The 16483-nt window shown below is 41.3% G+C and overlaps 1 protein-coding gene across 1 annotated transcript in view; it reads right to left on the reverse strand.

Annotated features, from left to right (window-relative positions):
• Window positions 1-15942, reverse strand: part of LOC104512820 (CLIP-associating protein 1) — a gene marked incomplete at both ends in the record, with an annotated part of 40795 nt that extends 24853 nt beyond the window's left edge. The window contains 5 exons of the mRNA XM_010155947.1: window positions 12179-12322; window positions 13164-13242; window positions 14164-14327; window positions 14569-14571; window positions 15879-15942. Coding sequence (XP_010154249.1) covers window positions 12179-12322; window positions 13164-13242; window positions 14164-14327; window positions 14569-14571; window positions 15879-15942 — 454 coding nt within the window. The remainder of the gene's footprint in view (window positions 1-12178; window positions 12323-13163; window positions 13243-14163; window positions 14328-14568; window positions 14572-15878) is intronic.
• Window positions 15943-16483: the final 541 nt, after the last annotated feature.

Consider the following 16483-nt stretch of genomic DNA (forward strand, 5'->3'; position numbering starts at 1 on the left):
CACCTCTCCTTGCAAGTCTCACCACTCTTTCAGCAACAGAAGACTGCATCTCAAGTGGAAGATCTACTGCGATGGTGAGGACCACCTCTCACACCCACGGACAGGCTAAACCCCACAAGATTCCGTAAATTTAATAAGTGAAACCAGGGTACCACTGAAACAATTGAGAACTTTACCATTAATTTCACTGGACAGGGTTTGCCCTGTCTGCCTGGAAGAGTAGCTGCCAGAGCAGGATCTCCAGTAACTCCATTAGCAAAGACACAGCTCTGCATACCCTGAACTAAAACAATGGGAATGGAAGCAGAATAAAACACAGAGTGCAGATCTGCATGAGTAATTAACACCACATGTTCCTAACCATACTTCTCCAGCAGCACACAACTCATGTGAATTGCACCAATTCTGGGGGTTTTTTTCCCCTTGTTTTTGCCTTGAAAACATTCAAAAACATTAAAATTGATTAAAAGAACAATACAAATGAAACAGTGATGAAGGACCTCTGATGGTCGGCAGCACCACCTTCTCCAGCAGGGGTGTAGCCATCGATATATCAACCTCCACAACATGTACCTGGATACAAAGCAATAGCTTAGGCTCACCAAGCAAGCAGCAAAGCTACGCATGCTCTTATTTCGGAGCAGCACACACATAGGCTTAGGAAGAACAGACACTTGTGTCTGACCCTGTCCGGAACTTCCTAAAGCTTCCTAAAAATGAAAAAGTACTATAAAGAGGGTGAAAATATAATTCATTGCTGTGGCGATAACTGTACATTCATTGTTCTCATCAATTCAAAGGAGGAATTTTTAGTAAGTAATGTGTTTGTAAAGTTGCAATAATTAAGTGTATCTGCAGTTTCCTGTGAAGTGGAATCCTTTAGCAGATGATGAACTTGGGTACACAAAAACCCTTTCATAGTGGAGGGAAATCACAGTACCTCATTGTTTCAGTTGCAATTCAAGCTATCCCTCTGCTATCAGCCCCAACTTGCAGTAACACAGCTTTGTATATTACAACATTTTCCATCCAGAAAGTTTGGTAAGTAACATCCTTTTCATACAGTCAACAAAGAAACCGAGGCACACAACACTCAACAGGCTTCCAGGGACTGCAGCAAACAAAGATCTTCAGACTCCTCCAGATGGGTCATGCAGCCTCCTGTCAAAACTCTCACTGACTTGAACTGAAACACAACACGTCATTATTCACTTCACACTAAAAAGCTAAGGATGAAAGAAGCAGGGAGATAATTTTCCTTGTGGCTTTCTTAACTCCATACTCTACCCTCCTCTGACATGAAGTTTTGGGCAATTCTGCCATGAAGCCTGCCTGGTATCCAACAAGGATGTGTATTTCTGTCCATTTAGATCCAAGAACTTAAGTTTTCACCAGCATAATATTTTCTGTAATAAAAATATTACTGCAAACAAGAGATCTTACAACAACAATCAGTGTGCTGAGCTGAATACAAAGTGACAAGTCATGCCGAAATTCATTCCCGTTTGTGAATGGCATGCATATTCCAGATGGTTAGGAAGTGGACATGCAGCTCTTGTGTCAGAACAAGCAGATTTCATTGAGATTAAAAAAAAAAAAAAAAAAAAAAAAACCCCAATCCAAAAAAACCCACAAAACCAAGGAAAATTGATCAAGAAGGCTTCCCAGGTTAAGATACTGCTCAGACCAGAATACCTGGAGATATCAACTGGTAAGTCAGGAGCTGCTCACAGTACAGTGAGGTGGGAAAGGATTTAAGATACCTTTGTCCCACATACTTCCCACCCATGGATTAGTAATAACATCACCCTTGGAGATCTATGTAAACAGAGCAAAGCAGGTGCAAGAGCAAACGCACTCTACAACGTGACATTCCAGAGGCACCTTCCTAGTGTGCCAGAAAGGTCCAAGACGCATCTCAGATGTGAGCAAAATCTTCACCAAAGCTCCATCAGAGACTTCATCCTGTGGCTTCGCTTTGAAGCGGAGCGTTACCCAATTGATACAGCCTGACCCTGACACACAAACTCTGATAGCACAGATGTCGTGCCACAGGACTTGGAGGGAAGTTTCAGCTCCCGTTAGTCACTTCAGTTTTGTTCCGCTTCTTTGTTTTGGCTTTAATGAAAACAGGACTGTGTCCACCCTCCCCCTCTTTGCACAAAATACAGCTCGTCTTTAGGAGTGTCTTCCAGTATTCTGTGTAGCCAGTGCTCTTTGGTAGCTTTGCTGCTGCCCGCAATTAGGTCACTGGGCTTTGAATTAAGTGCTGAACAGTCAATCACAATGCTTAATCTTACGTGGCCTGAAAGAGAGCAGACCTATAGTCTACGCTTTTTGAAATAAAGCCAAGTACTACTATATAGCCTGGGAGTGGTGCTCCAGTAAAGCTCAAAAGCAGCACTGAAGCTATGTGGATTAACCTTGGCTGTGTTCTTTTTAATTAGTCCTCAGGCATCCAACTACACTTGAAATCATAAAATGGTTTGGGTTGGAAGGGAACCTTTAAAGATCATCCAGTTCCAACCCCCCTGCCATGGGCAGGGACACCTTCCACTAGATCAGGTTGCTCAAAGCCTCATCCAGCCTGGCCTTGAACACTTCCAGGGATGGGGCATCCACAGTTTCTCTGGGCAACCTGTTCCAGTGCTTCACCACACTCTCTGGGAAGAACTTCTTCCTGATCCAATCTAATTCTACCCTCTCTCAGTTTAAACCAGCTACCCCCTGGAATCTGTCAGCCCCTTCAGGCACTGGAAGGCTGCAATAAGGTCTCCCCGGAGCCTTCTCTTCTCCAGGCTGAACAAGCCCAACTCTCTCAGCCTGTCCCCATAGCAGAGGGGCTTCTAGATTTATTTCAGGCAAAAGTAATTTCAAAGTTCAGCCATGAATTCCTACTTGCAATTTAACACATAAAAGGTCTTGGTCCCTGCTACCATGAAATCGAGAACACTTGCTGCTGACCTCAAAAGCTGGAAGGTCCACATTAGCTTGAAATCACGTTTATAACATGCTCCATGTTTCACTCTTGCAATACTTCCCAGTTCTAATACAGGTAATTTTATTTCAGTAATTAAAAGCATCAGGAGCACCATCCCTACACCTGTTAGATCTAGACACACTTGATAATCCTCTAAATTTCCTAAATTCCATGTATCTAGCATAAATTTATCTGGTCAAAGGACAACTTTTACAGATCATGTTTTTAAGAGTTTTAAAACAGTAGACTTTCAGCTTGTGACAAACCAGAGGACATTTTCATAATCTCAGAATGACTGGTCATTTCTTAAAATCTTGATCCTTCTTTCATTAGATTACTCAAGGAGTAGATAAAGTTAAAACAAGCAATAAAAAAAAAACCAACAACACTATTTCCGTACACAATGTACCAACATTCTCCATGCAACACTCATGCTTGATGATACATAGGTTGAAGAAAGAGCAATATCTGAATTTTCCCTTGCCTTTGTGTCCCTGCACCATTAGTGTGGAACACTAATCCATCTCCTTCCAGCGACGTAGACCCTATAGATTATCTAATCTTAAATGAAGCGGTTCTCTGCTGGCTTGAGCTGGAGAAACTCCAGTGACTTCAGAGCCTGACTACGCTAGTGGGGGGGTCTGGCTCCACATCAGGTTCTTGAATCATTTGCAAATTATCACTTATGTAACTTCATTATTTGCCTTATAACAATACAGCAAGGGATCAGGTTCCACAAGCCGCTGGCAACTCCCAGTCTCACACGGTCAGTGCAATCCATGCGGTCCAGTGTCAGCTGCTAAAGGGACACAAATGCCTTACCAGCTTTTGGTTTTCTGTTTTCACCTAGACAGCAGGTGTTGGCCAGATTTATAAAAATCTGTAACCTCAGCAACCTGGCTGAATTATAATAAAATCTTTCTGAAATACTTTAGGCTCATTAAGAAAAAATATCAAGGCTCATTGGAAAAATCCATTGATTTTAGGGAAGAATTGTGGTCAGTGAGCTAAGATGAATCCAACTGCCCTAGGATTGTTGCTGACACTGGTCCAATAGATGAAGCAGAATAAGCAGCCAGTTGCCTGAGCTGTATGAAAGCAGTTTTCAGCTTACTCGAACTTCTACTGGTGATGGGCTCATGACACTGTCAGCCCCATAAAAAGGGGAGGATCTCATACTCTGATTTTTTTTGAGGCACTACAACAAGAGAGATAACAGAAAAGCACAGCAAAGCCAAAAATTACTTCACAGGCAGACACACTTTTTTCAGGGTCTCAGTCAAGGTCTCTCTACACAGCTAAACAGTTGAGTTGTGACTGCAAACAAGATTAGTGTGATTGGTGCACACAGCTTTTAGTCTACCTGTTTACATTTCTCTTCCAAGTTTCCTTCACCGGGCCCTGAGGAAGCTGTAGTTGTCCTAGCTGGCAAATCCTCACCCACCCAACTATGCATGGTCTAGGTTTGACAAACAGGAAAGTTGATATCATTTAGAGAAAACATAGATTTCAACTAAATCATCTAAATAGTACACATGCTATATTTTTGCAGAAGAGTTTTCATCAGTTGCTTGCTTAATTTCAAATCACAAAAAGCATTAATATTTAACCAGAAGAGCATTTCTTTCAGCAGAGGGCAGCACTGACTCAAAATTAAATTCAGCCTTAACTCTCAGGCTTACAGATATTCGTCCCTTAGTGCTCCTAAGAGACTTTGCTTTGGCAACCTCATAACTGTCCCCATGACCACCTGAAAACCTCCGCTGAGGTGCAGAGGTTTGGCAGTGCTGCACCAGAGATGGCACCAGGGCTCACGCCTGGCCAGCCAGACGCAGGGGAATAGGTGCTTGCATCTGCCCACACCTACCCTTGCAGTTCAGAACGTGCAAACTCCTGACTCCAGTCTGGGTACCAGTGTGACAGACCAAACTGTCTAGAAATGCCTCCTATTATGTGGTCAGTCTGGGGAAGATCCACAGTAACGTCTCCTCGCTTTTGACAAACATAATCGTACCCTGTATGCATCATTCATTTCACCATCCAGTCTAAGGCAAATGTGGTTTTAGTAACTTAAGGCCTATTGGAACAGAGACACTCTCTCTCATGTCACTCTGAATCATACTAAGCTGCAGATCAAACACAGATCCACCGAGATTGAGAGGCAGCAACGACACATTAGGCAGCTTGCATTAGCACACATTGGCATAGGGCAATGCTTTGATTCTCTGACGAGCATAGCTGATGTTAAATGAGTTAATTCACATCTACTAACAGTCTTTGTGGGCCCTAAACAAGTGTTATTTAAGTGTATTTTCCAGCAGACAATTAAGTGTTAGCCTAACACTTAACAATCTACCAAACCAAACCTCCTGCTTGTTCCTTTTTCAGGTCTAGAATCAGATGAGCATGGCCATCCACATTACTGATATGGTAAGACGAAGCACAATGGCTTCATCGGTTCATACATACTTCAAGTATTTTAGCTTGAGCACAACTTTTTTAACACAGTTTTCCCAAAAGACTTCTAATAGAATATGCAGTTTACATCCACATCCTGAAAAGGAAGAACTTGTTTAACAGATTTAAATACATAATTCACGTACAGATTAAATCCACATTGCTATTGTGCTTTACTCAGTGTACATGATACACCATGAAAGGCTCCTACAAGTCTGGTTGCGTTACATGTGTCAAAGGCATCTTGCTGGCACTTGTTTGAAAGCTATGCAGCACTGAATCATCACACTTGGATTACTGTTCTATAAGAAACTGCAACTCATGCATTTGTGAACTGGGCACAGCAAAGAGCATGGCAAACACTCATTATTTCTGGAGAGCCAGATGTTACCTCAGAAGTCAGTCTGATGAAGGCTACTCTGAGTAACTTTGCTCCTTACTAAATGGCATCTGTTGTAAAAACAAGTTTAAGGACTAGAAACAAAAGTTACATTTTGTTAATTACTTAGAAACTTTTATTAGAAACCTGGCATGATTTAAGTCTGAATTCTGAGGGGGAAGTTCCCACATATAAGCTAAGAAAGAAAAAAAGCTACTGAAGATGGCTTGTAATGAAAACATGCACTTTAATCTGCACAGAGTTTCAAAATGCTAAGGTATGGCAGGGCTCATCCATCAGTGCTGAGAAAACAGCCTATGTTCTATTTATTGGATGGCTCTACAATGCATCATATACCTGTCACCTCTAATCTCGATTTTCAAAATAGATACATCACCTATACCTACGTAGGGGGGTGTATCTATATAAATGGCATGAACACACAAAATATGCACAGACCCATAAGCCTGAGTGTACACATCCTGTGAAGCAACATTCTTCTCATCTAGCATTATCACATGCTAGCTCTTACTGTTTCAAGCAAACTGAGGAAGTGTGCTTACATTACGAACTGCTTTCAAATCAAAGGATGCTAGAAGGTTGTATAAAGCAAGGAGATTAATTTTAAGGAAATCCACCACAGCATCATGTTTCCATCAAGCACATGATGATTTTCTGGCCATTAAGGTTAGGAAAAGCCATTTTCCTTACACTGCGTACACATTTGAGCTCTCATAGCTCTCCAGCATCAAATTCAAAACAAACAGAAAATGACGGCTACTATTTTGGAAACACAGCTAGGACACAGAGATCCTTTTTGTTCTAATAGCATTAAATCAAGTAAACACTAAAGTCCACCAAATGCCATTTTGATGTATTACACTATTTTTCCTAACACTGACTGTTTAAATGCCTGAAAGAAGTTCCTCTGTGCATTAAGGCCGAGTTTGACTTCTTTAGCTAAAAGGCTGACCTTAGCAGTATGGACAGAGCCCTGTTTAAGACTCCATAAGGCTGGAATTAAATCCTAAGGCCTGGTTTCTGGTAACTTGATTCTTCATGGAGTCCCTGAAAGGCACAAATCTGGTATAGGAATATTGCAAGAATGCTAGAGAAAGCTCTGACCCAGAAAGACAAGGGCCTGCAACTGGGGAATATTAAAACAATTTGTCATTCGAAAGCATTTCTGCAAACATCCTCTTTGCCAGTGCTACTGTAACAGCCCATGACCAACAGTTTTTATTGCCCAACACCAGTAAAGATGAGAGATGCCACTTCCACTCACTGGGAGTCTTTGGGAGTGCTTTTACAGTGAAGCTTCTGTCCCAGAGCTGCTCAGACTGATGCTAGATGGAAAATTAAAGCTCCAGGAGAGATTTTAGAGGTCTCACGGCATCACGTTGCGAAGGAGCTGTATTTAATTTCCTTAGAAGTATTTGCTTTCCCATCTACCACTGATCCTTCTGCAGACATCACAGCAGTATTTTACCCAAACATGCACTGGGCTTTATTGATAGATATGATTCCCTTATCAAAGTGACATAATTGATATTTATCAAGAAATTATATCTAGGACTACTAGCTGATGAAGTAAATACATCTTCATTGCCTGTTAGAGCATACGAAGAATTTGTTCAACCTGCAGCTTTCTCTCTGCAATCTTCCTTATCTTCTGGTATAATTCAGAAACAGTTTCTCAAGTCATCAGTTTTAAGAAAAAAATCTGATCCCGAACTTGTTTTCTTTACATACCTCTAGACTTCACCCACAAAAGAGGGCCCTACCCCAAGGCAGTCTGAGGGGGGACTTCACGGTCATGCAATCACAGGGACACAAGCACTCTCCTGGGCTCTTTGATTCATTGCAATGACTTTGGTTTCTTACCAAGACACATCCACTGTCTGCATTCAAGGGCAGCTTGGCCAAACTCAGTAACAAGTGGGACAGCTGAATGAAAAAGTTGTCCCAGTTACGTAAGTGGAAGGCACAACATGATGCATATGTGATACGAGGCTGCCCATAACATGCAAAAATGCATTCAGGCTTGTAAAGCAAAACTCCTGCAGGAATGTTTCATCAGCAGCGAAGCCAGTCAGGATATTTGGCATGTAGGAAAAAGTTCTTTTTCCCTGAGATTCGTAGTCCAAATGACAATCAGGCAATACAGATATCTTGTTATTCATCGTTCAGAGCAGAGCTTGGCTGATTAAATAGACAGTAGGCAACATCAATGGCCCTTCATCTTGGAAAGCCTTGTTCCCCTGCAGCCTGTACAAGCTCCTCCTAAATGCTAAGATCCTGTGAGCCCTCACTGACACCTCCATCACCTCAAATGCTGGGCACTCATGTTTAATAAAAGTTTCCATTCACCTGAGCCTTGGACAGGACAGCTTCTTTAGGCTTTGGTCAGATCAGAAGCCTCATTCTAATTTCCATTCTCAAAGTGATGGCTGTTTTCCAAGATCAAAGTATTTTCCCACACAGAGCTCAAGCCTGTCACCCAAATTCAATAAGCACTTTACCTACGTAACGATTGCACAATAACCTCGCTGGCAGCATTAGCGATAACATGGTGAAGGTGCTGACTTAATGTCCTCTGACCAGTCATCACAGTAGTTAGGTTGGCATTGTGTTACTTTTCTGTGGGGTAATTAACTGGCTTCTGTAAAATGATTTAACTGAATCAAACATTTTCCAGAGAAAATCAGAATTAATGACCTGTTACAGAGAGGAATAAACCAAGGCAGAGGAAAGCCAAGCACGTTGCGCAAGGTTAGATGATGCTGCAATCAAAAATAGAGCTCTGTTACCTAAAATCCTGATCTGTGCCCTGCCCATTGATATGTTCTGCTTGGGGAAAAAGCAGCAAGCCAGCTGTACGTGCGGAAATTACCAACAGGCTCTCTCCTTGCGCTGGAACCACATCCCATCCAGGTCTCCACGCAATGCTGCCTGACCTGTTCCCACCCACTGGCTTTTGTTCAGCACAGAGGACAAACGCCTTTCACCTTTCTTCTAGCACTGCTTGCAGGAAGTGAATCTTAACGTGAACGCAGGGAAAACACCCGTAAGTATTAACATTCTTTAAAACAAGACAAATATTTACCCGTAACATACTGCAGATCACATTATTTTAAACATAAAGCTTGAAAATAATTTTGACTGGTACATAGTTCATGGCTGCTATCAGCAACTTAAATGTTTTCTGCCCCGTGAGGGAATCACAACATTTCATCAATGACACACTAACATCCTCAAAGTACATCATGTATGGTCCTCAAAGTACATCATGTTTTTCTTGTGATAACAGAGCTTATGTTTAACTACAGATATCATTCCACGCAGGAACATAAACTGCTTTATGCATCACAGCATTTCCTTTGACTCAGTTTCTTTGTGATTTCACTAGCTATAAAACACGATCTGTGGTTCAACTGAGGTGTTAGACAGGTGACGTGTGCTCATTAAGCACACTCAATTAGTCATGGTAAGAATATGCAAAGTTTATTAATAAAAACTGTATCATTCAGTTTGAAAAAGGGTTTTGGACTAAATACCACGTTTTGTTCTATTTTCATGCGGTGCCTTCACACTACAGGGCTGGAGCCTCCATGACCATCACACAGTGAATAGTAGTAACGGACAGATGATCACTAATAAAAGGATAATCCCACTATTGACTGAAAATACAATCTACTTCTTGAACAGATCCCTTGATTGCTGCCATAGGAGCAGACCTGCGTGACTAATTGCCTTGTGCACACAGCAGCCACATCCTTTCCCCACGGACAGAGGTCATTTAACACTTCACCATCAGCATGAGCAAGCTTCTTGTACCTGTGTCTGCTGAAAGGTAAAAGCCAGGCAGAACAGCACGGCCGCACACACACAGATGCTACTAGCACTGAGATAGTGCTCAGTAACCCAAATCGGCGTAGGAACACATTGGCTGAGGAACTACACTTCTTGGGGGAGAGAGCCTCTGCCTCCGTGTGCAGCTGGGCACTGGCACTGCTGTCCCACCAACTCAGCTGCAGAGCTCTACATGGACTGAACTATGCCAGCCCGCGCTCCTCAGTATCAAAATAAAGCTTGCACGAGCTGAGTTATTGCACTGGGGGTCTCAAATCCAGATTATATTGAAAAATTACCTTATTTTAGTTTTTACAGGCCTCTGGTAGCACTTGGGTCATTTGAAGACTGAATTGCTTGTGCTCTCTCTCCCTCATAACCTCAACTGCTGTCTCAATTTTTAGGTTGTGACAATGTTTATAATGTACAGGCTGCTTTGCACTTAGAACACCTCAGATCTTGAAGGAGACTGTAATCCCTTCCACGAGGGGAAAGCCTTCTGATCCTTAAATGAATCATCTTGGTATTAGAAAGGGTCCTTTTTTTCCAGGTTGTAGTCTCCAAAAAAGGAGGACAATCTTTTAATTGTGTTCTTCAAAACATTTCAGTTGTCTGGGTTGGCCCTTGATAATCCAGTTCATTACTGCATAATGTATTTATTAGTCTCTTAACTACAGTCCTGACAGAGATTGCTTATAAATCCTTTGCTGCAGTGTTTCTTCTAAAGCCCGTGGTTAGTAATATGTACTATGTTCTTCAGAAAATCATAGTATGGCAACAGTATGATGAAATAAAGATGACCCGAGCACTCATTTTTAGTAGCTTCAGTTGGTTTAACTGTGTAATAATTTATTTGAAAGCTACAGACATCAGAGGGAAACCCAACCCACATGCAGGTTTAATAAAAAGAATTTAGATTCAGTAATCTCCTATCAGCCTCCAAGGCACTTGCCCAGGTACTGCTCAGGTGGAGCTCGCTGGAAGTTTTGGCAGAGTTCTGCACGTCTTTGAAACCGATAAATGGATGGACACTGCCCTGTGAACACCCACACCCCACAGCTAACAGCCACTCTCAGCGGCTGCAAACACTCCTCACTCCATACTGCATGCAGCAACCATGACCCCTAATGGTGGAATATTTATTCTGCTGAGTAATATGCAGAGATTTTGCTTTTTAATGTATACTGGTACTTAGATTAATTACAACTCCCTCTCACAGACCACCAGCACAGTAAACCGCTTGAGGTTTATCTGCATTATAACAGAGAAGCAGCTCCTTTGCCTGTTTAATTCTTTCTGACTTTATTCATGGAAACATCAGATCTGGAATATGCATTCCCATTTTAAGCCCAGGATTTAAAGTCACCCTTCTTTTCTGAGGCAGGCTTAATTTGCAGCATTTCAGTCACAGTGGTGCGAATAATCTCTGCAGAAAGTCTTCAGAAAAGAGGATGAGACATTTTTCTCTAGATCCAATCAGCTGTACGCCAGAAAGCAAACAGCATGCACCCAAAAAGCTTCTCTGAAGCCTTGTGTCAGCTACCCTATACATAGTGCTGCAGTTGCAGCACCTTTGATACCCAGTGCTCTTTTTATCAGAATCAAATAATCACTAATACAAAAAGAATTTTCTTCTTTCCAAAGTTATAAAATACTGCTATTCTAGTATTAATTCAACATTCTAAATGCACATAGAGCGTAAAAATCCCATATGATGTTTGCATTCTGAAATGCTTTAAAGTTGTGGGGTTTTTTTTAAACCCAAGTACATCAAAAACCCTTTAACTCCTACTGGAATCTATTTCTACATCTGGGCTGGGAAGAGAAGTTAATTTTGAGTTGCGTTACAGACGCCGGGAACACAAAACTAAGTCTCACTTTTCTCTTGGGAGAGATGAGTATCACTACCTGCCCCATTTTAGCTTGCCTGACACTTGCATCTACAGCAAGATAAAGAACAAGGTAACTTTATTACCCAGACCTGACCTAAATGTGTCAATTTTTTCCAGGTTGAGATAAACACACAGCTCTTAAAAGAAAAGAGTTGAGAGCCCCTGGCAGGTTACTGATTTGTTTACTTTCTTTTAACAATATTATAACACAGAAGCAGTGCTAGATTTCACTCGAGCCTGCAAAGCACAGAGTCTCCACCTAAATAAACAAAAACCTAGAGATATTTCCAGACTGCTCAAGAAAAAGCACATTTTCAAACTATGATCTCTTTTTGCATGGTAACATGAGTTATAGTCACACAGCTAAGTACCTACTGGGGAAAAAAAAAAATATATGAAGACATGCTTCAGAAATGGGTCTTTACTGAACTGGCAATTAGTTTGGACAGTATATTAAGTAAAAGCTGTTTGGTGTTTTTTTTGTTGTTTGGTTTTTTTTTTAATTAGAATCTAACCACTGATTTTTTCATTATCTTTATGACCATTATTTGTTGGATTTGGGTTTGGGGTTTTTTTTGGAACAGTAATTACTGCAAATACTTCATTCTCCTGTCTTACCTTTCTCACATCCGAGCTCTTTGGTTCTGTTGTCCAAGTTATAATCCTAGATACAGCAAGTCTTGTCTCACTGGAGTTCACAAAGTCTGTTGGATCCATCTGTCTTGCCAAGGACTCAATATACTTCAAGATAGCAACTTTCACCTGGGAAGTAGAAAGGGATTTCTTAATCTCATGAGCTGGCAAAGATGGACTTATCCCATAATAAACAGATACCACTACAGATTGACAAGACCTATGTCACACTGGGGAAAAAAATATCCCTGTGACACATCCCTATGCCATGGTTCAAAAAAATCAAGAGCAATTTCCTACCCAGGACAAATTGTGTGGTAAGAGTCCAGAATGATACCTCAGAACTGGCTTTAAACACATCTGCTTGTGCATCTACATAAGCAAATCAGTACTCCACCACGCTGTCTCCATCGACAGTTACTGTTCCAAATGTCAAACCATAGCTTTTGGTCTCAAACCAAAAGTCTCAAATGCCTGATGCTGGAGTCACAAAAGATGAAAATTTAAAAGAGTACGAAGAAAGAACACTCGAGCCATTTGGCAACCTGTATATTCCTGTCTCTGAAAGACAAACGTGTACGAATTCCAGAGTTTAGAGTGTTCCTACAGCCTCAAAACAGCAGCCTCCTGAAAAACAGTCTGCACAACAGTAGAATTCTTGGGAGAATTCAGTAACAGAAGACACGGGTGTTTGTTTCTCCAAACCCTACACTTCTTGTGTCTGATCTGTGCAAGAAGCTCTTAAGGTATGCTGAGCGTCCCAACTTCCCAGTTGCTCAGAATGGGCCGGGTCCCCTCGGTCCGGTACGGCCAGGTTTTCTTCCCACCAAGACCCGAGTGAAGAGGTGTTTTCCAGTTCTAAACTTACAGTGAGTTACCTCATCATGAGTTCGATGCTTTACAGTACGCCTAACACGGCAAGCTAAGGCAACCGTGTCGATACTCTCGCAAAAAGGCTTTTCATACTGACCTTCAGGTTTGGTGTTTGGGTCTGATCTACAATAAACCTCATCAAAATGTTAAATTGTTGATCAAATGGAAAAGAATCCCTGTTCAAAGAAAACAAAGGCAAAAATGTAATGCAGCATAATTTTTCAGGAGTAAATTCACTCTTTACATTAAAGGAACAACAGATTTCAGCACCTATCATTTTTCTTCTTAACTTTACCATCAACCAGAGCAACTCCAAATCTAAGGATAGCTAACTATTGATTTAATACTATCAAAAACTGCTGAATCAATACCTTCATACACTGTTACTCTATCTGCTCTCTGTACAGTGATGCAGCTTTGGGCACACCTGTCCGTTCCTCCATCTCATGCTGTGTTTTGTTCCTTTATCTCTTAACAGCAGACTGGTTCATCTTTTCTTCAGAGTTCATACCTGGATTTGATTTCTTTCCTCTTTTTCTATCCTCTATCCTATTTTCTCCTGGATTACTACTCCTTCTTAATTACCCCATTTCCAGAATAACCTGAACTTTATTGTAACAGTGTCCTGTGCTGGGCACCCTTAGAAAAGGACACTGGCTACAGAACTGGTGTGCACATCACAGTAGCAGTCAAGGTCTTATCCTGATTATTACTGTTCTTTGCTGTTTTAACACATGAAGGATGCTCTGAACTTTGTGGTAAAGCACCATTTATATTTTCAATACCGCAAAAATATAATCAAAAAGAAAATTTATATCAGAGTACTTGCACACCAAAAAACCCAACAAAATTAACAAAGTTAATCAGTTACACATTTTAAATGTCATGCTTTAAAGCGATCTATTTAGAAGAGAGGCAGACCTTTTTTAATTCAATGCTTGAAATACTGTGACATAACTTTGGTCTCCTTTATTCTGTTATCCATCAAGATTGAGGTCTCAAAATAGACAGCATTATTGAGTTTCTAAAATGTTCATGAGGTGCTTTCCTGTCATGCTGCAAAACCCTCCATACCACTCGCCATCCGGGTACTCTACCTGGTGACATCCAGAGCTTTTTGAACTTTTGCCTGCACAGACCCCAGCAAATCAGCTCCCATTTTCTTCAGCAACTGGGTCAAGAGAACAAAAAGCCAATCCTGCAAGTCATCTTTATGAATGATGATGAAATCAACCAGGGTTTCCAGAAACATGCTGAAGACCTATAAACAAAACAAGTGTCACAGAAAGGAAACCCCTGCTTTACATAAAAATAATCCAAGGGGATGGCGTTCTATGATTTGAGTTTCAGGATGATTTTGTTATAGACAGTTTCATGAATGAATGATTTTAGTGACTACATTCCTCTGAGGGGAAAAAACCAAACAAACGAGACACATCTAAAATGTGCTGTATTAAAATACCACATGAAACAAATGAAGGAAGGGGGTAGAATACACTTACTCTCTGTTGTGAATTCCACGGCAAAGCAGGCCATGCAACAAAACAAACCACTCGTTAGCACACGTAGTGATGAAGGCTGGCTCAGATGCAGTTTGTCAACAGATAAAAGATGCATTCATTGAAAGTTTACATTTTCTTAAAACAGAGTTTCTCCTCAGAGTTATTAAAACATTATATACTTTGGATAAGATCCACTTGCCTCCCTTATGAAAGTAGCGTGCTTATATGTAACAAAGTTAAGATATATTTAACACCACAACTAATGAGTTTGTAGCAGTAATTCCACAAAAGCAGCGCAGATGACAGATCACTGCGGCCACAGAGGACGTACTTGAGTCCAGTGTGCAATAAACACCTTACTCAGAAATATTTTACAGATAGCTACACCTTCAGCGTTTCCACAACACATACCAAGAGCCAAAACATTAAGACCTTAGAGGTACGAACTGCCGCTCCCAATGAGGCCTCTGGGACAGCTGGTCCAGACTGTAATTATGTCCCAAAACGCACACGTGGAGCAAGACCTGCGACAGGCAACCATGCCTGCCCAGGGGACTTCCACCTCACAACCATTTATCAGACTTGTTTACCAAGTGGTCTGAAGTACACATATTTATACAACTTATTATTTCTCCAACTGTATTTAATCCAACAGCAGATGGTTTTACCCAGCCGCTATTGATTGCCCTCAACCAGCAAAAACTTCCTCAGGAAAGGATGTGAAACTCCCCTTTTCCCCTCTCCCTCCTCCCACTTGCCTGCCAATAGCAGGTCACTGGGGGTGAACATGCCTGTGGGCCCTACCTCCCCATTCCCTAGCCCACTCCTTTTTAAGGGATGTCTGTAAATTCATGCCACGGTTGCAAAGAAGGCAAAGTGGCTATATTAAAGACATTAATTTATTTATGAAAACCAGAACAGTGTCTTGGTGAGACTCTACACTGCTCCCAGGTGTACAATACCCAAACCACAGTGACCACGATGCTGAATTACAGCTCATCACCCTCATGGACCTCACTTTGCTGCCTCTCACCATGACACTCCCTAGAGAAGTACGGATAAAACTGAACTTCTTGCTCCAGGGGCCAACACCTGAGAGGCATCAGGCTGCTCCTTGAGAAGCAAGGAGTGAGTAATTGCTAGCAACATAAGAGACTGAGACACATCCCTCCGTTGTAAAGCAGATAAAAATCAAGGAGACTTCCCCTGGCAGATGGCAGGGGTAGAAATACAAAACATTCCTCTTGGAACGGTATCAAATGTGCACACATGGTAATGTAAGAGAGCGAGCCAAGTCTTTGTGAACTTACCTTGCTGTGAGGGTCAGCAAACATGCGAGTAAATATTTCACATAGCCTTTTTAACTCCACTCGGCTAAAATACATAAATAAAACATGGTATTAATGCTGAAGCTCTTGTTGCAGCAAAACAAGCTAATAAATACTAAACAGCTGAAAGATCTAACCTTTATTTAGATGTTACTTAAGTCACATTTCTGAAAACCCTGTATCGAGGCAAAGCCTTAACTGGCATTTCAGTTTAACTGCTGGGATCCCAGCCTCACATTAAAAAAATCTAATAAGCATTTTTTAAAATCATAAACATTTTCTGCTGTTTCTATTTTCTTCTATATTCTGGATTGCAGAAGACAGAGTGAAACATGCACATTTGGGAGGTATTTATTTTCTGCCTGCATCAATGTCACTGACTCACCAAAACACAGGTCTTTTGCAGACTAGAAATAGGTTTCTCAAGACTGTTTTGTGTCAGGGAATTCAAATGTCCAAGTAAAATCGGAACTTTCACTTTGTTTGCGTATATACTAATCAAGTATTTTGGTCTAAATTCTCAGTTGCTGCAGTAAAATCAGTCTAGAATCACAGATTGTTAACAGATATCAGAACTCACTCCACAG

This window comes from Eurypyga helias, unplaced genomic scaffold (assembly GCF_000690775.1).
Source record: "Eurypyga helias isolate BGI_N326 unplaced genomic scaffold, ASM69077v1 scaffold42817, whole genome shotgun sequence".
Taxonomy (NCBI): Eukaryota; Metazoa; Chordata; class Aves; order Eurypygiformes; family Eurypygidae; genus Eurypyga; species Eurypyga helias.